Source organism: Felis catus, chromosome C1, assembly GCF_018350175.1.
Source record: "Felis catus isolate Fca126 chromosome C1, F.catus_Fca126_mat1.0, whole genome shotgun sequence".
NCBI classification, from domain to species: Eukaryota; Metazoa; Chordata; class Mammalia; order Carnivora; family Felidae; genus Felis; species Felis catus.
In genome coordinates this window covers 65,914,568-65,938,192 of record NC_058375.1, presented here as the reverse complement: position 1 = coordinate 65,938,192, position 23,625 = coordinate 65,914,568, and the positions used below count along the sequence as shown (strand labels likewise).

General features: G+C 37.1%; 1 protein-coding gene across 2 annotated transcripts; it reads right to left on the bottom strand.

Moving 5' to 3' along the window:
* Positions 1-209: 209 nt before the first annotated feature.
* On the bottom strand, positions 210-20,867 carry IFI44 (interferon induced protein 44). Of its 2 annotated transcripts, XM_003990313.6 has the most exons (9): positions 19,055-20,866; positions 18,347-18,810; positions 13,408-13,444; positions 12,504-12,699; positions 11,966-12,115; positions 6,877-7,048; positions 5,721-5,821; positions 3,306-3,507; positions 210-2,233 (listed from the first exon to the last, which is right to left on the bottom strand). In XM_003990313.6, exons 2-8 carry the CDS (start codon positions 18,798-18,800, stop codon positions 3,316-3,318), a joined length of 1,302 nt encoding a protein of 433 aa, XP_003990362.1. In that variant the 5' UTR covers positions 18,801-18,810; positions 19,055-20,866; the 3' UTR covers positions 210-2,233; positions 3,306-3,315. The 2 variants fall into 2 exon arrangements, with proteins under 2 accessions (XP_003990362.1, XP_044891999.1); XM_045036064.1 differs by having other exon boundaries at positions 210-3,507; positions 19,055-20,867.
* Positions 20,868-23,625: the final 2,758 nt, after the last annotated feature.

The following is a 23,625-nucleotide window of genomic DNA, read 5'->3' as shown; positions in this document are numbered from 1 at the left end:
CTGTTCCATTAATTTATCAATGCATCAAAGTCAACTTACATTTTCTTGATATATCTCTTTATACCTGTTTTCCCACTTTGTTCTTCTTAAAGAAAGTCTTGGATATGTTTGACCCTTAACACTACTTTGTTAATTTTAGGATAATGTCAACTTCTTCATGATGCTACTTCTCATTTTCAAGCTATATTTACAAATTGAAACATGGTATGTTCACATTATGAAATCTTTATTATGATACAAAATCAGAAACACCCAAAATCATATGGTTTGTTTCCATATAGCTATAAATCAGAAAAAGCTTAATGCAACCTATATAGAATATATTGTTGACCTATAAGGAAATTATTAGAGCCACCCATTAGCATTAGAATAATAGAATCGATGAGAATAAATGATCTTTACCTATGTAAATAATATGAATCAAACAAATACACTATCTCATGAAAGAAGTCAGACCCAAAAGAGTAAATAGTACATGATATTATGTAAGGGATAAAAAAGCACAAGGCTAATCTACACAATTAGAAGTCAGAATAGTGGATATCTGGGGCATAAAGGGGACTTGTAGGATGTTCTGTTTCTTATCTGAGTTCTAGTTTCATTGGTTTGTTAAGTATCAAAATGTACTGAGCCATACAATTGTGAACTGTGTACTTTTTATGTGTATATATTACTTTAATAAAAGGATTTTTAAAGTAATTATTAATGATTTTAGACTTATTAATAAGACATTCTTTATAATATAAATGAGAAACTAGATGTAAGACTTCCCTAAATATAAGATACATATTGTGGTACCTCTCCAGCTCAGTTAATCCAACAGTGGTCATGTCCATAATAAGCTCCCTTCTTCTTCTTTTTTTTTTTTTAAATTTTTTAATGTTTTATTTATTTTTGAGACAGAGAGAGACAGAGCATGAGCAGGAGAGGGGCAGAGAGAGAGACACAGAATCTGAAGCAGGCTCCAGGCTCTGAGCTGTCAGCACAGAGCCAGACGCGGGGCTCAAACTCACCAACTGCGAGATCATGACTTGAGCCAAAGTCGAACCCTCAACCAACTGAGCCACCCAGGCGCTCCATACTCCCTTCTTATAATAATATATCACTCTTTCTGGGCAATTATGACTTAATTCTCTTCTGGAAAAGAGAAGTGATTGTTCCCAGAGGTCAAATATATGATTTGAGCTAGATCAATTGCAGTCCTTTTTTGGAGTATTTCACAATGACACGGGAAAAGAAAATCCTCTTCCTTTTCGGGTCATGAGGCTAAGTGAATGCCAATTTGAAACCTGGATTCAGGTGGTTTAAGATTTATCAAGAATGCTAACCTGAAAGAATGACAGCAATAAGCACAAAGAATGAAGCAGAGGGTGTATATCTGTGTGTGTGTGCATACACATGTGTGTGCACTTGTGTGTGTGAGAGAGAGTGAAAGAGAGAGAGAGAATACCTTTTGAATCCCTAGACTCAACCATTTCTGAGGCAGTTTGGTTCAACCCCAGCCTTTTCTATGGTTTGATTATTTTTTATTCATGTAATTCAGGTTGAGTTTTGTCACTTGTAGCTAAAATAGTTGTAATTGACAGAGTAATCAAATATAGTCCTTGTTAGTCTTAATCCTCCAGAACTCTTACTAATATTAATAGTCACATCCTGGAAGACAGTTTCAGATATTAAACAAACAAACAAACAAACAAACAAATATCTATAGGGGAAAGAATACATTAACTGGAGACCCAAAGAGAAGCTCAAATACTTTAGTATATGTGCTTCTGAAGGGAGCATTCAAATACTTTAGAAATAAAATAAGAAGGCAAAATAAGACGATGTGGGTGAGGATGAGAACATGCTGACAAGTTATATTAAAATAAACTTTTCCAAAGTCACACACACGCACACTGAAATTAAACTCAAGTTTTACAAGAAGAAACTTCCATTTTCCACAGATACAGAAAATAAATCCAAAAGAAATCACAATCTTTTTTTTTTTACAATTAATGGCTTTAAATCTTGCTGCTCCTAGTTATTGGCAGGTATTACGATTTTGTAGGGCATCTTCATCCCAGACATAAATAAAACATGCCCCTTATGTTTCATCTATTTCTCTTTTTCCTGTATTTTTTTATTTCTCAATTTTCACTCTTCAATGATGAGATAAAAATTACTAGTATGTGAAGTGTTCACGTATTTGTTTCCTCCTTTTACATACTTGATAATTCCTTTTCTCCAGTCTCTGATAAAAGAGAAACAAAATATTCTTAATGGTTTATTTAAGGAAAAGCAACCAGAAGGAAAATGAATATTCCAATCTCCCCTTTGGGAGTGCATGTGCCCATCAAGAAGAGAAGAAATGGAGAAAACAAGATGGCGGAGTTAGTAGTAGCATGAGAATGTCTTAGTAGTTTGCAAGTGAGAGAGAATAAAGAGGATATTATATTCTAATTTGATTTCTCGCAAACTAAAATAAGATTTGAGTATAGATTGAAACTTCTTTCTGTCTGATCTTTGATTGAAACAGTGCAGCATATTGTTGATAGAGGTTGAAAGAGACTGCATGTAATGCTAAAATCTGAGGTCATAAATCTGAAAGGCACATACATCTGCTATGGGCATTAAGACCATCCTGACTACATGGCATTAAGAGAAACTCTGAGGAGGGAGACACGTCAAAAAAAGTCAAGTCGAAAAAGGCAGAAACGTAGGTACCAAGAAAGAGGAATGTAATCAAGGGACGCCTGGGTGGCTCAGTTACTTAAGCGTCTGACTTTGGCTCAAGTCATGATCTCACGGTTCATGAGTTTGTGAGTTTGAGCCCCGCATCAGAATCATTGCTGTCAGTGCAGAGCCTGCTTCAGATCCGCTGCCCCCCTCACTCTCTGCCCCTCCCCTACTCATACTCCCTCAAAAATAAATAAACATTAAAAAATTTAAAAAGTAAAAGAGGCATATAACCAAAGATCACATCTGATCAGAAACAATGTTAATCCAATCCATATCAGGGTCCCAAGCAAAAAATGCATTTCAAGAGAAGAGGGCAAGGATACAGCTTGGGATGTTCAAACAGTACAAATGACAGAAGTGCATCATTTCAAAGATTCTATCTGAAGACAGGAGAAAGAGAAGTAGTACAAATCTGTGGGATATACCCCTAAGGGTGGAAAATCAGGAAAAGTGAGGGGAAAGAAAAACACATCTGGCCAGTGAGTTAAAGAGTAGGACCATTCACAGGACAGTGATCCATAGAGACACAATGAACTGCCAGGTACCCAATAGATCCAAGCAGGGAGTAGCCACACAGCTGATACCTTCAAGTATTTACACCACTAAATTCTTGTTTCCTCGAGCAGTCAAATCTTCTAAGAAGTCATCTGAAATCCACAGCATATGTCTCAGCGCAGAGAGGATCAAAACATCTTTTATAGGGTCCAACTCCCACTCTGAGGTATAATTACTAACCACCAACATATCAGAAAGAGCAAATCCAAGTTTTTTGTGGACTGCCTCTAACTGCAATACAGAAACAGTGACAAATACTATTTTAGGTCAATACGCATTATGAAAGCAATAACAAAAAGCAGGAGCTTGGCAATAGTGTTCCTGTTAGAGAAAATGAAGATAGAGATCTGGTCCCATAAAGTACTTTCTTAAAGAACTTCACAAGGAGTCTTCAAAATCACTGCTAATTTTCATCAAGAATACACATAGTGGATCCATATGAATTAGAAATTGAAAGGAACTAATAATTCTGTATAAAGTACTTGGAAATTGAAGCATTTTTAATACCTTTATGATGGAGTCTATAATTTCCCTGTTTCCTATTAAAAGTTATTCTCAGGATTAATCTAGTTTTCCTAGACCAGTTTAATATTGATGTTCAATTTGTGCTTAAACTAATTTATCTATGGAATGATATTGCCCAGATTCAAAATAGGGTTCTGTTATTTCTTAGCACTGTCAAAAACACTGGCAAATATTTTACTCTCTGTGCTTTTGTTTTCTCATCTATAAAATGTGGTAATGACAGTACCCATCTCACAGGGTTGTTATACGTATTGAATAAGAAAATTTATCACATATTTAGTACTCAACAAATATTAGCTATCATTATATCCTCCCAACTGGTATTCCCAAGTCCAGGTTCCTTTTGACTCTGATTTATTCTGCATGTGGGTGGCAAATTAAATTTTATGAAGCTTTACTTTGGTTGCACCACTACTCTTCATAGTAGCATCATCTACAATAGCCAAATTATGGAAACAGCCAAGTGTTCATCAAATGATATATGGATAAAGAAGATATGTATATATATGTATATATATAAGATATGTGTGTATACATATGTATATATATTATATGGATATAGTATATGTTATATATATGTATATATATATGTATATATATATAATATGATATATATTATGGATATACATATGGATATATATATTATAGATCCATATATGTGGATATATGGATCTATAATATATATGGATATATCATCAAACTAGATATATGGACAAAGAATATTATATATATATATATATATATATATATGGAACTATTACTCAGCCATCAAAAAGAATGAAATCTTGCCATTTGCAATGACATGGATGGAACTAGAATGTATTATGCTAAGCAAAATAAGTCAGTCAGAGAAAGACAAACACCATATGATTTCATGTATATGTGGGATTTAAGAAACAAAACAAATGAACAAAGGGAAACACACACACAGAGGTAGAGAGAGAGAGAAAGAGAGAGATAAACCAAGAAACAGATTCTAATTTATAAAGAACAAACTGATGGTTACCAGAGGGGAGGCCGGTGGGGAGATGGGTTAAATAGGTGATGGGGATTAAGAAGGGCACTTGTTAGGGTGAGCACCAAGTGATGTATAGGAAGTCTTGAATTGCTATATTGTACACCTGAAACTAATATTACACTGTATGTGAACTAACCGGAATTTAAATTAAAAGTTTTTTTTAAAAAGAAGAGAAAAAAATTGTTATGATTCCCCATAATGCACATCATTAAGTAAAGTCACCTCATGCAAATATAACTTTCATACTCTATCTCCCCCTACAAGGATTCAGCCCTCCACTAAACTGAATGACTCCATGCTCCCCCTACACACTGCTGTATTGACTTATGCTATCTTCATGGCCTGAATGTTTTCCCCTTTTTGTCTCTTCACCTCCTGAAATCCTCTTTCTCTTTGAAAGCTATTTCTCAGTGACACTCCAGTAATGAAATCTTTCCCATACACTTTAACAAAATATTTTCCTCCTTTAATCTTTCAATTTTATTTTGAGTCACTTCATGACATTGTCATAATCATACTCTGTCATCTTTTTCTCCTCTGACTCCCCCATCCCCTCACCTCCACTGATAAAACTGTAAGCTTTTGAGTGCAAGGAAGTTGTTTTAATTATCTGTGTCTGGTTAGAGAATAGCACACTGACTCGATTATGAAAGGTAATCAATAAATATTTGTTGAATTGAACCTAACTGAATTAAATTATATTAAATGGAATAATCTGTGTCCATGTAAAGATGAATATATATTTAATTTTTAAATCTTGGGATATGATTTTGAATTATCCAAGTAATTGTTTTCATTCTTAAGTTCAGTAGGTGTCCATTTTTATTTTTACACACAGTAATATCATGTGATTATAGTGACATATCCTAGAAAGTGTGTCTACAAAGAAGGACATCATTACCTTGTGCTTCACAGGAATACATCTGTATATGTCTGTAAGGTCACCTTTTGTAATCAGCCGCATGCTATCCACATGAGTGAGCAAAACCACATGTGGCATACCTAGGTCAAACAGATACGTATCATTTTGATCATTATAGACAGCATCAGTACTTTTCAGTTAATCAGTTATCAATTACGCAATAGGCTATCAATGAAGCAATTCCAGATATTTGGGAAGGGCCATCACCCTTCAAAAATACCCCCCTCTAACTACTCATTAGTACTCAGAATTCCTCTGACATAGGAAATTCCCTTCAAGGCTTTCCGTGGTATGAGACTTCAAATGAAACCACCTCTTGGACGAGATAACTAAAATTGACGCTACAGTGTTGGTGATAGGTTTCATTTCCTCTCCAAACAGTTGTTTTCATGGAGGCTAGAGAAAAGACACCTAATAAACAAGATGGGGGAGAAAAGGCCTCAAGAAGGCAACAGAATGTGTCAAAGCATCCCAAATAAGTTGGTCTTCTGTTACAATGTTAGCAAGCATCACCCTGCACACCACCCTTGCAAGGCTTTAAATTTCAGAGAGGAAGTAAATCACTCCATGCTTCTAACTTAATCAAAGTTAGAAGTGTGGTAAACTTGCTCTTTCCCAGACAGAATGGATAAGGCCAAGAAAAGACAGAATGGGGCACCATAATTCTCTAATCCTATTTACCTTCTCCTAAGACTTTTAACTGTCCCTTCCCTACCGAACATCTTATTTCCCTGATGCTTTTTCTTACTGAAATACTGTTTTCCATTTCTAATCACTTAAGGCTCAAGGGAAAATCTAGAACTTTTTGTAAATAAATTCATGCTAGGATACAGTGGTAGCAGGTAATGAGAACTGTGCCAAACTCTTCATATATGTTGATTTGCTTAATCCTTATAAATCTCTGAGTTAGGTGCTATTATCATATTAATTTTATAGATTAGAAGTTAAGACGTAGAGAGTTTAACTCACTTGCACGAAGTTATAACACTATCAAGTGCTGGATTTGATTGAACTGCACTGATGGGCCAGGGAAGATTCACATATGCAATTTCTTAAGTTTTTCATCCTGTTCTGAAACCGTTCTACAATATAGTCTAATATATTACCCTTAGTAGTAAAGTGGAATGAGACTCACCACACTTTATCAATTGCCTTCGAATTTCTTTGATCTTTGCTATCATCTCATGAGAGATGTATTTAACAGAGTTGACATCAAGCACAAATGCCGCACAATGAATTCTGTCCTTCAGCAACGGGTAGTGAATATAGTTACAATGACTTGGTGTAATTGGTTTCATGGAGTTAAACTATAAGATGAACAAAATGCAACACATTAATTCTATGGATATTTATGAGTACATACGATGTATCAGGCACTGTGCAAGTCTCTAATATTATGAGAATAACAATCTGGCAGAGAAGACAGTCCATGCAAGGAGCTATCAACCCTTTCATGCAGGCAGGTAAAGCTTCTGTGATAGAGGGACACATAATCTTGGAGCTACAAAGTACATGGAGTTTGATAAAGGGAATAAAGGTATGGCAGACGGTGTTCTAGACAGAAGAAATGTGGGCAAAGGCGGAGGTGAGAGCATACAGAAAGAAATCCGGTATCATCACACAGAAACCAGGGATGAAAAGTAGTTCAAAATGGGATGCATTTACTCTTGAACTAGCAATCCCTCTGCTGGGAATCTGTCCCACATGTATACTGGCAAAAATACAAAATGATGTATGTACAAGCCTATTAATTTCAGCACTATTTGTAGTGGCAAAAGTCTAACATATCAATAGCAGAGAGTATTTCATGACTTCTCTAAAAAGAGGGGAACCACAAATCTGTAAGTATTTCTTATATAGTAAAAAAATGAAAGTAAATGAAAATTTTTTATATGGTTGCTTATAAGAAAAGGGGAGAAATGTATTTGAAGGGGCAGAGAAAGAAAATGAATTCTTTGAATATACATTATTTTGTAAAGTTGAGTTTAAAACCGTATTTCAGTACACCAAAATATATCGTATGTGGTTTGGGCAAATTTTAGTTGACCACTAAGCGTGGGTTCCATACTTTTGATCAGAATTTTGGTGTACTTTCTATGATGGCTTGGAGAATGTATATAGCAGCAGTCACAAACTCATGTGTTTATAGAGGTCTGGTAGGGAATAAAAATGAATGGAGATGTCTAGTGTAAGATAAATATATTCAAACAGGAAAAAGAGGGCTATATAAATTATAAACATAAATATAAAACATAATTAAATTAAAAAACCCATCCCTAAATTAAAATCAACAAAATGAACTTTTACCTCCATTTGGGGGTCCTCACTACACAAAGAGAGACCATTTCTGATTGTATGTTTTTTCTGATTGACTTTAAAGCACAGTAATTTGTATGCTCCTACTACTTGATACACCCCAAATGTAAAATACAATAATATTTTCAAATAAATAAAAAATTAAATAAATAAATAATCTGGTTCAAATTTTAAACTCTTTCCGATTTTGATTATGATTATGTTATATTCATACTAAAATATTATACTAAAATATTATACTAAAAGTGGTTATGATTAAACTGTTTATGGTACTGTAAGAATTTGTTTTTTTGTTTGTTTCAGAGAGAGAGAGAGCATGAGCAGAGGAGGGGCAGAGACAAAGGGAGAGAGAGAGAATCCCAAATAGGCTCTGCAGTACCAGCACAGAGTCTGACATGGGGCTCGATCTTACAAACCGTAAGATCATGACCTGAGCTGAAATCAAGAGTTGGACACTTAACCGACAGGCACCCCGGCACCCCGGTACTATTAGAGTTTTATTCTGAGATCACAGTGAATATTTTGTGAGAGAAAGCAAATGAGTTGTGACATGACATTCTGTCATCTCTGGAGTCCTTGAGAATAGAGACTCTGAGAGAAAGCAGAGAGAGAAGCAAGACAGAAGAAGATTAAGTAAAAACTACCTAGTACTGAATTTGAAAGAGAAGTTTCTATATGAATTTATAATGCACCTTATCATAAAAAGATCTATTACTTACCTCTGTCCACCAAAAATGGCAAGAATCAATGACCAACCATGTAGCAATAACAATTCTAATAAGCCAAACCAAGACTTCTTAGAAAAATAATGGACTCAAAATCAGGCACTAGAAATATATAATATGTGGCTTGGACATCTCTCATACCAGAAATCAAGGAATATAGTAGGTTTTTAGGTTCATGTCAAAAGGACTCACGATATAACTTGTAGAGGCTCCCACTGGTCAGATATGTTAAATGTAATATAAGTATGGAGAAAATGGCACAGGATTGAAACACATTAAATATGTTCAATTCAGGGGTTCATAATGATAATAAAATAATCACTGGTCATTATTGGCAGATACAAAGAAACCACCTTATGGTTTCAGAAGCTTGTAGTAAAGAAAAAAAATCCTGCCTCTCCCATGTTAACTGTACCACCAGGTAATCAAACAGTAGAAGAGGAGACTTTTATCTCCTCATCGAATAAATATAAAATAAAAAAAGAATGATGAAGATAGAATATCACATGTTCACACCCTAATAAACACATGAATCTAGGCACTGAACATTAACGAATATTGACATTATTAGAAGAGCAAAAAGGATCAAATAGAACAAAATGTGTGTCTCCTCACGGAAGAGCACAGCACCTCTACAAAGTGGAAGCTGAGTCTGAACATGCTTCTAGACTCAATTGCCAATTTTCAGGCTGCATAGAAAACAAAAGACCACAGGAAACTGCATCAAGGGACGCAAACAGCAAAGTTGAGACTATGGAGAAGTCTACGGAACAATGGGATTTCTAAGAAAACAAACAAACAAACAAACAAAAAAACACATTACAAGGAAAAACACCAAAAGAGATAGAGGCAGAATGTACAGGTTAAGAGTCTGAATAAATTTATTTCAATCATTCGCAAATAAGCTGTTTTTAAAATGCATGATATTGAGGCACCTGGGTTGTTCAGTTGGTTAAGCCTCTGACTGTTGATTTCAACTCAGGTCATGACCTCACGGTTTCACGAGTTCTAGCCCTGTGTCAGGCTCTGAGCTGATAGTGGAGAGCCTGCTTGGGCTTCTCTCTCTCTTTGTCTCTCTCTCTCTCTCCCCCTCTCACTCTCTACCCTTCCTCTGTTCACACTCTCTCTGACTCTCTCAAAATAAATAAACAAATTTTTTAAAAGCATGATACTTACTTATATAACAATTAGGAACTTGGACATTGGGTAATAGTTGATAAATTAAAAAATAATGATTAATTTTAGATATGATAAGGGTATACAGCTATCTATAACAAAAGGTATATATCCTTACATAGATAAATGCATATGCATTTATGGATTAAATGTTATGACATGTTAAATTTGATTCCAAATACTATAGGAGAAGAGAAAGTGAATAGACAGAGATGATAGGCTATGAGTCAAAGGTTGTTGAAGCTGAGTAAATGAGAAGTCATTAAATCATTTTGTCTCCTTTTGCATAGATTTAACATTCCCTACAATAAAGTTGTTTTTAAAAAAAAAAAAGAATATTTTTTAAAAAAGCTTTACCTCTACAAGATAATGCTATACTAAAGAATGAAAAGCCCTTGCATGAATAGAACAATAAAACATGCCGTTTTTCTGGATAAGAACACTGGATACGTAAAGATGTAAAACAACTTTGGGTATAAAATTTTAATGTAATTTTAATCAAAGCACCAACAAATCAAACACAAACAATCAAAAAAAAACACAAACAGGCTCACTTGGAAAAGTATATCGTGAAAATAGTCAAGAAAAAAAACACAAGAAATAATGAATATGACCTGTCCAGTGAGACATTAAGACATTATTGATTGCTATGGTAATTAAAACAATTAAGTGATATGGTAACAAAATGAATATCATAAAGGAATTGATAAATGCATCAATAGAACAAGCTAGAGAATATAAAAACCAATCCCTATATTTAGTAGGGAAAAGATGCAAAGACATTCAACAAAAGATGTTGACCCAATTGACTAATCATTTGGAACAAGGTGAATTAATGATTAATTCAAAATTTAAATGTTTATCAAAAGGACTAGAAAGTTATGGGGCACATGGGTGGCTCAGTCAGTTAAGCATCCAACTTCAGCTCAGGTCATGATCTCACGGTTCATGAGTTCAAGCCCCATGTCGGGCTCTGTGATGTTAGCTCAGAGCCTGGAACCTGCTTCAGATTCTGCGTCTCCCTCTCTCTCTCTGCCCCTTCCCCACTTGCACTCTGTCTCTCTCTCTTTCAAAAATAAATAAACATTAAAAATAAGTAAATAAAAGGACTAGAAAGTTAAAACAAAAATTGATAGACTCAAGTGGCTTTCACTTTAATCCCCTCCTCTTTCTTGCCTGGAACACTGACAAGGCTCAGTATGAACATCTGGAGAGCATAATGATGAAAGCCCCATGTCTTAGCTTGGACTGCTATAATAAATTACCTTGTGGGGTAGCTTAAACAACAAAAATTACTTCTCACAATTCTGGGGGCTAGGAATTCCAAGATCAAGGTGCTGACAGATTTAGTATCTGATGAGAGCCTCCTTCCTGATTTGTAGACAGCCACCTTCATACTGTGTCCTCATATGGCAGAGAGAAAGTTCATCTTTCTTAGGTCTCTTCTTATAAGGATACCAACCCCATTCATGAGGGCTTTACTCTCATGACCTAATCACCTCTCAAAGGCCCCACCTCCTAACACCATCACACTGGGGATTAGGGCTTTAGCCTGTGAATTTTAGGGGGACACAAATACTTAATCCATAGCACCCCATGCTGAGGGTCTCAGAACAGAAAGTTAGAAAGACCCTTGAATTTAATAACCTCAGAGAGCTTCCACACTGACACAAAGCCACCTACCTTCAGACTTCCTATTACATAAGAAAAATGACAAATGTTAGTAAATTGATGTTAGTTGGATTTGTGTTTCATGTAGCCCAAGGCGGCTGAATATGTAACAGCATTCAGAGTTGTTATAACAGCTATGATAGAAGAGTTGTTTGCATGTTTTAATTCTTTGTAAAATAAAATATCAAGAAGAAGCAAATGATCTTGAATGGGTACACTTGAAGAAAATAAAAGATGATGCATCAAATTAGATCGGCATTTGCTGCTGTCCAGAGTGAGCAAAAATAAACGTTTTAAATATCAATTATAATCTTTCAGTGATTGGCCCAATCATACCTGGTATCTGTCAGAAATGTGGCCTTTCAAGATGTAAGCTATGTCATCCACACATAGCCCTTTTCCTCTCTCATGCAGGCCCATTGTGTCACACAGAATAAAAGGCAGGAAGTTGCCATCCACTGTATCCTTAATGGAATATGTCCTGTACTGCAGATGAGAAAAAGCAACTTTAAGAGCACACTTCTTAAAAAATTCCAAACAGAGGGGTGCCTGGGTGTCTCAGTCGGTTAAGTATCTGACTTCGGCTCAGGTCATGATCTCACGGCTCGTGAGTTCAAGCTCTGCACTGGGCTCTGTGCAGGCAGCTCAGAGCCTGGCGCCTGCTTCGGATTCTGTGTCTCCCTCTCTCTCTGCTTCTCCTTTGCTCGTGCTCTGTCTCTATCTCTCAAAAATAAATAAACACTAAAAAATAATAAGATTTTAAAAATTACAAACAGAGATAAAGTCTACACGTAATGAAGTTGATCACAAAAGACTTCGAACCCAATTAACTGGACCAAAGAAGCAAAGGCTGAGTGGCCCTGAATGGACATACCGTGTCAGAAACCCCAGTTGCTTCAGAGCCCACCAGAGCCTGGTGTGTGACATGGCCTCGGAAAACAGACTTCACTGAGTTGAAAAAGCTAGACTTCCCAGCTCTAGTCGGACCCAGCAGCAGAATTCGCACTTGGGGAACGAGGTTTTTATGTGGTTTGTAAGTGTTCACGGCTAACAATAAGCTCTCGTGGAGCCTGTACAGACAAGACAATGTTAACAATTGAATGAGGGTAGGTCACAAGAACTTACCATAAATTTTTCTAGAATTTGTTTTCTTTTCTTATATATTATCATTTATTTTCTATTAGCAACTTGTTTTCTTATTAAAAGGGCATGAAACTATTCTACTTCACATCCTACTGAAAAAGAAGAAAAATAACACTTGTAACTAAAGTCAATCAGACATACAACCTTCCAGATTTAAGCAACCAGACCATACAAAACTAGTGCTAAATATGAGCTATGTTAAACATGAAAATAACTTACCAGTAATAAACTTTGAAAAACACAGCATAATATGTGACTTTTGGAGTTTATGGAAGTAATAATTTCTGGCATGTTCTTAAAGCTCTATAAGTATTCTCCAACTACCGACCACCACTTCCAAGGCAATTCCCTAAAGTAGTGGAAACGGTAACTGCAAAAATTCTAAGCAAAAGTGTAGACTTGCAGTCAAATAATTAGTTTCCTTCACATACGTAAAAGCATTAGGAATGTTCCCCCTCCTCGGTGTTCTTTCTGTTTTAACATTAGTATTATCAAATAGTTTTATGATTATAAATATAGTTACAGCTTATTCTTCACAATCCACAAGTTATCTGTTATAATTTGTGCTACCGATTTATTGACAGAACTTAGAATAAGTCTAAGATCATTAACAGAATAACAGAACATTGACTTACTCGTTAATTCCTTCCAGAGTCCTTCTGTCCAACAAATCTAGGGAAATTATCAAAGAAAAATGAAAATTACAAGTTGTTGAATGACTGGCTGACTGAATGAATGTCAATGCATTCACTAGGGAAAAATACAAAAATAGCTTTTCCGTGATAACAGTGCAGTATAATGAAAGCAAGTGGAAAAAATTATGGCAAATCTCCTAAACATGTCATTTGCAGAATCTAGAGCTAGAGGCTAGGTGGGCACTGTAAGACTAGATTATCTACAAATCTTTTCTCACCCAGTTACCCAGCAGTAGTATGTGGCTTGCTCCATCACCGGAAATGAGAACTGGGACACTTTCTGAATCAGAGAAGCAAAGCGAAGAGACATGGACAGGCCAGGGAAAGAGTGGGAATACTTTAAGATAGTTCCTCTCCATAATGCAATAGGTCTGAAAAGGAAAATATACAGAGGCACACACACAAAAAAACCCACAGACGCCAGATTTTCTCCAAAACCTAGTATCTGCAACTGGGGCTCCTGGAACTTCCAGTCCAATTGATTTTCTTCTTAGCTCTGAAGAGAATGTAGAACTCATCCTTACCCAATCAGAGCACAGTGAGTGGTTCAGGAGTCAGCTGAGGACTTTATTTGAACCAATGAGACTAGGTGAAGAAGTATTTATTTCCTGTGAAACATTCTGTGGTGGTGGGTTTAAAATGAGGGGCACCTGGGTGGTTCAGTAGGTTAAGCATCCGACTTAGGCTGAGGTGATGATCTCACAGTTTGTGAGTTCGAGCCCCTGCACTGTGCTGACAGCTCAGAGCCTGGAGCCTTCTTCGGATTCTGTGTCTCCCTCTCTCTCTGTCCCACCCCACTCAGTCTCTGTCTCTCTGTCTCTGTCTCTGTCTCTCTCTCAAAAATAAATACATATTTTTTTAATTTAGATTAAAAAAACTGAAAGGAACAGGAGGAGTGATGTTGGCAATTCTACACTACCAAAGAGGAATACTATGTGAAACATTCATAAATATGGTTATATATAGGGATTCTGGGGGGCTCAGTCAGTTAAGCATCTGAATCTTGATCTCAGCTCAGGTCATGATCCCAAGGTAGTGGGATCAGGCCCTGCACTGGGCTCTGCACTGGGCATGGAGCCTGCTTGAGATTCTCTCTCTCTCTCTCTCTCTCTCTCTCTCTCTCTCTCTCTCTCTCCTCTCTCTCTATCCACCCCCCCATGCATCCTCACTCTCTTTATAAAATAAATAAATAATGCTATATGTATGGAAAGAAAACCTCTTTAAATTACCAAAGTAAAAATAGTGAAGACTACCTACAATTACTATGATATAATAAAACTAGAAAAGAGTAAGTGTAAGCAAAGAGAAAACCAACCTCTTGGGATTTTACAAATCACTCTCTTAACATTAAAAAGAAATTAAAAATCAAAATTGTAAATATATTGACAATAACAAAAATATAAACACTTTATATCAATCTTGTGCTAAAAATACATTTCATTAACAGCAAGAAAGAAGGAAAGTTTTGAAAATAAAAAAGAGAAACAGAAAAGAATAAAGAAATATAAGAAAGGAATTAGAAATATAAGAAGGAATTAACAAAAACACAAGACAAATTTTGTAAATTAAGAAAAGGGTAAATTAATATAGTAATGGATTGGTTTAAACTATAAAATAAATTACAGACTAGTCTAATCAAAGAAAGCCAAATTCACAAAATGTCATGCTACAGCTCACATACCTAAATGACTACATACTATATAACCAATAAAAAGTGTTGGGAAAAATTTAGAAGTGACAGAAACTCTCATGCACTTCTTGTGGTGGGTAAAATTGATATAACTATGTTGGAAAGCTCTGTCAGTGTCCACTGAAGCAAACATATATGTTTCCAGTGACCCTGAAGTTTTATATTTATATTCTTCAAAAATATGTGTACATGTGGACCAAAAAACCATGTACAAGACTGTTTATAGCAGCATTATTTGTAATAGCCCCAAACTAGAAAACTCAAAATGTCCACCAGCAGTAATTTTATTAAGAAAAAGCATGATGGAATCATTACAATGAAATCCTATATGAAAATGAAAAGGAACAAATTAGTGCAACATACAATAATATGATGAATCAGTAGAGAGGTAGGAGTTAAAGCAGCTGGCCTGAGATACATTCACTCACTGTAGCAAGTAACACCCTCAAGGAAAAAAGAGAAAAATGACCCAGCCCAACTTCCTTAAAAATTTGCTAATAATCTTACCTCCTGGTATATAGACTAATGATGTTTCCTACAAGGAAAGGATGTACCTCTTGAATGCCCTTAATAAGATGTTCCTGGCTAAGGATTAATTAGAATAAATAAATACAGATTCTATGGATTTATGAGGCACATCTTCATGGGAAATGTCATGTAGGCTGCTTGTCTTAGGCATCTCAGGCTGCCATACAAAATACCATTAACTGGGACAACAGAAATGTATTTCTCCCAGTTCTGGGAGCTGAGAAGTCTGCGATCAATGTCTGGCAAGGTAGATTTAATTCCACAGACTCTTCTCTTGCTTGGTAGTAGCCGCCATCTCACTGTGTTCTCCCATGACCTCTTCTCGTGTGTTCATGTGGAGAGAGCGAGCCCTCTGGTGTCCCCTTCTTATATGAATGCTTATCCTATTGAATTAAGGCCCCACTCTTATGACTTCATTTAACCTTATATACTTCCTTAGAGGCTTCTTCTCCAAATATAGTCACATTAGAGGTTAGGGTTTCAACATACGAATTGGTGGGGGAGTTGGGGGGGGGGGGGGGGGTTGGGAACACATTCAATCCATAGCACTGACATACCAATGTTCCATAACTTAACCACTCTTCAATATGTAAAGTGGCCCATAAACTTCATTTAAAAATCTTGCTGGTAGGGTGGCTGGGTGGCTCAGTCAGTTAAGTGTCCAGCTCTTGATCTCACGGTTCATGAGTTCAAGCCCTGCATTGGGCTCTGAGCTGTCAGTGTGGAGCCTGCTGGGGTTCCTCTCTCTCCCTCTCTCTCTGCCCCTCCCCTGCTCTCTCTCTCTCTCTCAAAGTAAATAAATAAACTTTAATATAAAATCCTGCTGGTTGTTTTTAGCCAGAAAGCGTATGTCTAATATGCAAAAGAAGGATCTAGGAGCCACATAGAATATTCCTGTACCCTTTCTGCCTTCTCTGAGACTTCTGATTATCTTTATCTTTGAAATTATTAGTAAAACTTTATACTGGGTGAGATACCTGATTCGTAGAGGTCTGATTTTAGAATCCATTACCTTGTTTAGTTTAGTCCCTCAAGCGTAATGTTGAATGAAAGAGGTCAGACAAAAAAGAATACATATTTTGATATGATTCCATTTATATAGAATTCAGAAACAAGAAATAATTAGTGTCAACACAAGCCAAAGTAATAGTTATCTTTGGCTGGCAATAACCAGGAAGAATCAGCAAGGAGTCTTTTGAAATGATGGTAATAATCTATTTCTTCATCTAAGTAGTGGTTACCTTAGTGCATCTAATTTATAAAAGTTTATTAATTGGTACATTTATCAGTTGTGCATTTTTCTGTTTATGTGTTATACTTCAATAAAAAGTTTACTTAACTGATCCAGGATGCTCAATATCATAACATATCCAATTAAATTTACCAGACATCAACAAAAGAATTTTTAATGTTTGGAGCAGCCAGGAAAAAAGATCAAATCATTCAAAGAGAAACAACAAAGACAAATAAGTAAGTCTCTACCTGTGTTTTCCACAGCAATGTCAATGCTGTGGAAACATTACAAAATCCCCCACAATAAAATGTGATTCAAGAATTACATACTCTGACAATAATTCAAGTATGAAGACCACAGACAATTAGTTTGAAACATGAAAATACTCAGAGAGTTATTCCCAGGTTTCTTCTTTTAAATGGATAGATATAAATAACTATTTCATGGAAGAAATGTAAATGGTTGATACACACAGACTTCCGAGTAATCAGGTATAAGCAAAAAAGAAAATGAAAAGCCCTCCTTGACCATCAAATTGGCAAATATTCTAAAGTCTGATAATATCAAATAAAGGCAAGAAGACAGGGAAATAGGCATTTCTATAACACTCTTGGGAATAGTATAGACAACTGAAGCTTTTGAGAGGTGTCTGTCAAACTGCAAATGTAAATATTTCTTAAACAGCAATCCCACTTCCAGGAAGTTACTATAAAGAAGTAACTTCTTGGGCGCCTGGGTGGCGCAGTCGGTTAAGCGTCCGACTTCAGCCAGGTCACGATCTCGCGGTCCGTGAGTTCGAGCCCCGCGTCGGGCTCTGTGCTGATGGCTCAGAGCCTGGAGCCTGTTTCCGATTCTGTGTCTCCCTCTCTCTCTGCCCCTCCCCCATTCATGCTCTGTCTCTCTCTGTCCCAAAAATAAATAAACGTTGAAAAAAAAATTAAAAAAAAAAAGTAACTTCTTGTGTGCACAGTTATATGCATGAAGATATTATATAAAAGCACTGTTTATAACAGCAGATATTGGAAACAGTGTCCTCTGGCAGAAAAATAAATTAATTAATTTTGGTCTTTTGATATAATGGATGTAATGGGAAACTGCAGGATCTAGAACGAATCAAGAGAAGTTCAAGCTTTGGTTTCATTCCAAGAGCAGCCCTCTTCAAGTTTGCTCGCTCTCTCTCTCTCTCTCTCTCTCTCCTCCTTCTACCTTTCCTCCCCTTCCCCTACCCTTTGCCCATACAAACACCCTCCAGAAAACTCTGTATATGCTCTTTTTGACCATGGTTGTGTCTCAACAAACAATGTGTGGCCAGGTTTCAGTCTGGGTCACCCAGAGACAAGGACATTCTTCCTTAAAGAAATGGGTCACCTCAAATCCTCCGAACATTCAGGAGAGAACTCTATATAAGGTTATCTAATTAAACCTACCTTCACATCGAAAAACTTCACATTCCTGAAAGGGAGAAGCTTGCATATGAGGTAATCGAAGTTTTTCACTTGTATCTAAGTTCAGAGTCATCACTTGTTTCCTCATATTTATGTGGAATTCTAAGTCATTCCTTCTTCCACTACCATCATAAAACAATTCAGTTGGTACGTATGAGCTTATTTTGCATTCTGAAATTGTATTCTCTTCAAGAGCAAAAAGGACGATGGGAACTTTCTCCTCTTTCTTGCAACTTGTTTTCATATATGCCCCGACAACATAGTGTTCCTTATAAATCACCACCACAATCGGCCCTTGATCACAGCATCTCTTAAACAAATCATATGCAGAGAATTCATGAACACTAGCTTTATAGAGAAGGGTAAACTGTTTCCCTCCAAAATAAGTTTGCAGATTCTTTTCTTGCATCCATGTCAAACGAGTTCTCACCGCCATACTTCTCGATCTAGCAGAAAATCAAATACATTTTCCAATAAGTATTGAAAAATGGGTAACACATACTGCCACAAAGCTTGCATTTGTTCCTCTTCTCTACTCTACATTATACATTGAAAGAGTAAACCAAGGATGAACAGACAGCAAGAAAAATCATTGACTAGTTTTCCATTCTAAAGGATTTCTTTTAATTAAAAAAAGAAGACTATAATTTGCAAGTGGCTAGGAAAAGTGGAAAGCAGCAACTCATTTACCTGTTTGTAGAGTCTGTACAAGGACTGAAGTGGAGCGTAGCTGCTCTGTCTGGACAGCTAAGCAGACACACGATAGGAGCAAAAAATTCTTCAGCAATGTGGAGGCTTCGGTGACTCAGAGAAAAGGAAACTGAAACTTAGTAAGGCCCAGCCCAGTCGGCAGAGTGCCAGCTTTCTTCTTCCAGGGAGCACAAGCTGATCCACTTAAATTTGTGAAGTAAAGTCACATAAAAATATGAGAGCCAAAGAACTGAAGTCAGAGAAAAGAAAAGCTAACAGCTTGCCAGATTTTTAAGTGGACTTTTTTAAAGAAAAATTTAGTCAGTTTCTGTATGTTGAAATACACACACACACACACACACACACACACACAAATGCTGTTTAATCTGACTCCAAGACACATGCCCAGATTCATCCACTTCTCTACAATCAACTTATTTTCATCAGGGTCCACTGCTTTCTATACCACTGGTGGTAAGACAGGTTCAGCAAAAAAGAGTGACGATTTCTGATAAGCTGTGACAGAGGAGCAACAATCTCAAACAGAGAACACTGGGGTAGGACATAAGGATTTTGGAGACCAGCCAGTATAAGGACAACGTCACCACCATCTGAACACCTTCCGCAGTCAGGTCCCACTGCTCCCCAACAGGCTCAAAACAGCAGGAGGTTCTCTCTTTGTCATTTTGCAGACTGCCTCGAGAACTCAGACTGAAGCAGGACTGTCTCACACTGCCTGGCAAACGGCTGTCAGTTCATTAAGGGAGCCAGGAATGTTAGAGTAATTGATAAGTTGCCTGTATCATCAATGGAATGGAAATAGAAAGGCCTAGCTCCTTAATAATAAAGAAACAAGATGGGGAGATGGTAGCAGAGACCATTTGGTAGTCTGTACTTGCCTCATATTCTTTTAAGAGATCCTGTAGAATTGGCAGTTTCAAACCTTCCCCACACCCCCCTACACATACAAATAATCCAATAATTTAGGTAGCTCTTGATCATAAAGTATGTCATTTGAATGAACCAGCACCTTCAAGAAATGGTTACTTCCAGCTCTCCCTTCCTTGAGCTTTTGGAAGACACCAGCCCCCCACATGAGCTCAGAGGTGTGATAGGTCCCACGCAGAGACCTGTGTTGGTGTGACCACACACTTCCTGTGGGTCCCCCAGTTCTGTTCCTCTTTCAGATTTCTACCAAAGTTATGCCAAATTTCTCTTCCCCTTTACTTCCCAGCAGGGGGGCTATTTTGCAGTTTCTATGGAAATGGGAAAAGTAAACTTCCCTCTATTTTTTTCCTCTATTACCTTTTTAATTCATAGAATTCCCTAAATTCTATGTCCAGGTTCTTTCATGGTCTGGACTCTCAGGGGTCTACTATGGAAGTTAAAGAAAATCTAAACATTGTTTCAGGGTTTTTTTTCTTCACTCTTTCGTTTAAACAATCTTCTCAGGAAGACAATGTGAGTGATTCTGTAAATAGGGGAAGAACTATATACCAAGAAGTACAGAAAAAATATAAAAGTTGCTATTTTAAGGGGTTGTCTAACCACACACAGCGCCCATTTGATATATTCCAAGTCTTATGATGCAGATAAGTTACTTTTTTCCCCCTGAACTCTTCAGTCATGATTTGGAAACCCCTTCTCTCTATATCCAACAACCAGAACAGAAACACTAACTGATTATCTGCCAGACAGGAGAGTCTCATACACTTGGAATACCACACATGGGGCGCCTGGGTGGCACAGTCGGTTAAGCGTCCGACTTCAGCCAGGTCACTATCTTGCAGTCCGTGAGTTCGAGCCCCGCGTCGGGCTCTGGGCTGATGGCTCAGAGCCTGGAGCCTGTTTCCGATTCTGTGTCTCCCTCTCTCTCTGCCCCTCCCCCGTTCATGCTCTGTCTCTCTCTGTCGCAAAAATAAATAAAAACGTTGAAAAAAAAATTAAAAAAAAAAAAGGAATACCACACATGTATTTGTCTTAGTATGCTTATTTAAATTGTAGTAGTCCATTCAAATTTGAATTGCTTCCACAACTCAACACCAAAATGGAAGACAAACAAGTTCAAAGGCTTAAATATGTTCCTTGCATCTTCTAATTTTTTTAATGTTTATTTATTTGTTTATTTTTTTGAGACAGAGACAGAGTGAGTAGGAGAGGAGCAGAGAGAGAGAGAGAAGGAGAAACAGAATCTGAAGCAGACTCCAGGCTCTGAGCCGTCAGCACAGAGCCCAACGGGGGGGGCTCAAGCCCACATACCATGAGATCATGACCTGAGAAGAAGTTGGATGCTTAACCAACTAAGCCATCCAGGCACCCTTGCATGTTTTAAATTACTGTCAGATAGACATTATCATGAAATGTGCAAAAGAAATCTATTGTTTTAAAAACTTTAAAAATTAAAAATTATGACTGTGTGGCTCAGTCTATTAAACATCCCAACTCTTGATTTTGGCTCAGATCATTATCTCACAGTCGTGAGTTCAAGCCCCATGTCAGTCTCCATGCTAAGCATGGACCTGCTTAAGATTCTCTCTCTCCCCCTCTCCCTCTGCCCCTCCCCTGCTTTCACATGCATGTGCGTATGCCCACACACACATTCTCTAAATAATAAATAAATAAATAAATAAATAAATAAATAAATACCATATTCACAACATTGTTTGACATAGCTTGTTATTCTTCTTCCCCATCTCTATTCCCATTCCTACAATCTCTACCTGCAGTTTCACCTCCACTATCATTCCTGTCCTGGAGTCTGGAACAGCTCAAATCCATTATGTGAGCTGTGTTGGGAAAGGAGTGAGGGGGCGTGCAGTTGGATATTAGCCATAATTCTAATTCTATTGTCTGGCTGACCCCAGTGGTCTGCGTTTTCTCCAACATCAGAAAAAAACATTGTGATTAGCATGCAAGTTTCCATCTTGCTTAAATTGGTGGCAAAAATTAGATCTTAAATCTACTGTCCTCCATTAATTGGCTCAGAGATTCATCACCTTGGGATGGGATTTGGGAACTTCCAAATTCCCACAGCTTTTAGGAATACCATGAAGGCTTCAACCAGCTTTGCTATCAAGTAGTGACTTTAGCATTAAAATGAGTTCTGTCACTTCAAGATGATTACTCTTCAGCTGGTCTCTGAAGCATCTGGGGCTTACTTGAGTCTCTCAATTTCGCCATATTAGATACGGATGGCCTTTAAAATTTTTTTTAATGTTTATTTATTTTTTAGAGAAAAAGAGACAGAGCATGAGCAGGGAAGGGGAAGAGAGATAGGAACACAGAATCTGAAGCAGGTGCCAGGCTCTGAGGTGTCATCACAGAGCCCCACACGGGGCTTGAACTCATGAATGGTGAGATCATGACCTAAGCTGAAGTCAGATGCTTAGTCGACTGAGCCACCCAGGAGCCCCGGGGCCTGCCTTTTTTATGAAGAAGCAACATGATAATCTTTAAAATTAGCTTTCTAAAAGAGACACAGGCTTACACATCACCTACCACAACGACTCTTGGTATTTTATTAAGGTGGATGCTGGGTGAATTTGTATAATGCTACAAACTTCTATCAGAAACAGCCACTTTTACTTACTTTCCAGTTTTATTATAATTGTATAAATATACTCTTACATATAGATAACAAACAGTGTTGCTAGAGAGGAGGTGGATGGGGTGATGCATTAACTGGGTGATGGGGGTTAAGGAGGGCACTTGTGATGAGCACTGGGTGATGTATGGAAGTGATGCATCACTAAACTCTACTCCTGAAATTAATAGTACACTATATGTTAACTAACTGGAATTCAATAAAAGCTTGAAACTACAAAAAAAAGTAACCAAAATTAAAATTGAAAAAATAAAAAATATAAAGAAATAAGACTCAGGAAAGTTGATTGTTTCAGACTTCATGTGTTAGTCAAGAATCAGTGGATTTTAATACTAAATAAATAAATTAAAATCCCCAGGGGAAAAAAAGATATAATTAATATATAACATTGTGTAAGTTTAAGGTGTTCAGTGTAATGATTTGATACATGTATATATTGCAACTGGTTACCACAATAAGGTTAGTTAAAACATCCATTGCCTCAAATAATTACTTTTGCACTTGTGGTGAGAACATTTAAGATGTACTCTCCTAGCAACTTTCCAGTATAAAATACTGCACTGTTAAGTCTCTGTTTATCCCTCTTGATCTATCCATTACTCTTCTTCCTTTCAGGGTCCCCATCTCCTTCATGAGGTATCCCTCACTACCCTTCAAACAGAGTAAGGAAGTTCCATCTTGAATATACTTCTGCATGTAGCAAAACCTTCCTCTGACCAGATTTTTGCTGACTCCACATGAAGATTGATGAGTTATGGCCCTATAGTCAGTAAAGGACAATGGTGGGTCTTCAATCACCTTCAGTCTTCTACCCAATTACAGCTGTGGCTTGTTTGTATCGTGGACTACATGGAAACGAACACAGACTACTCTTTGGACCCGTTGCTCCCTACGTCCATGTCGTAACCATCCCGGCTGGAACTCTTTGTTCCCAACATCGACTTCTGGCTATACTCCTCAATATCTG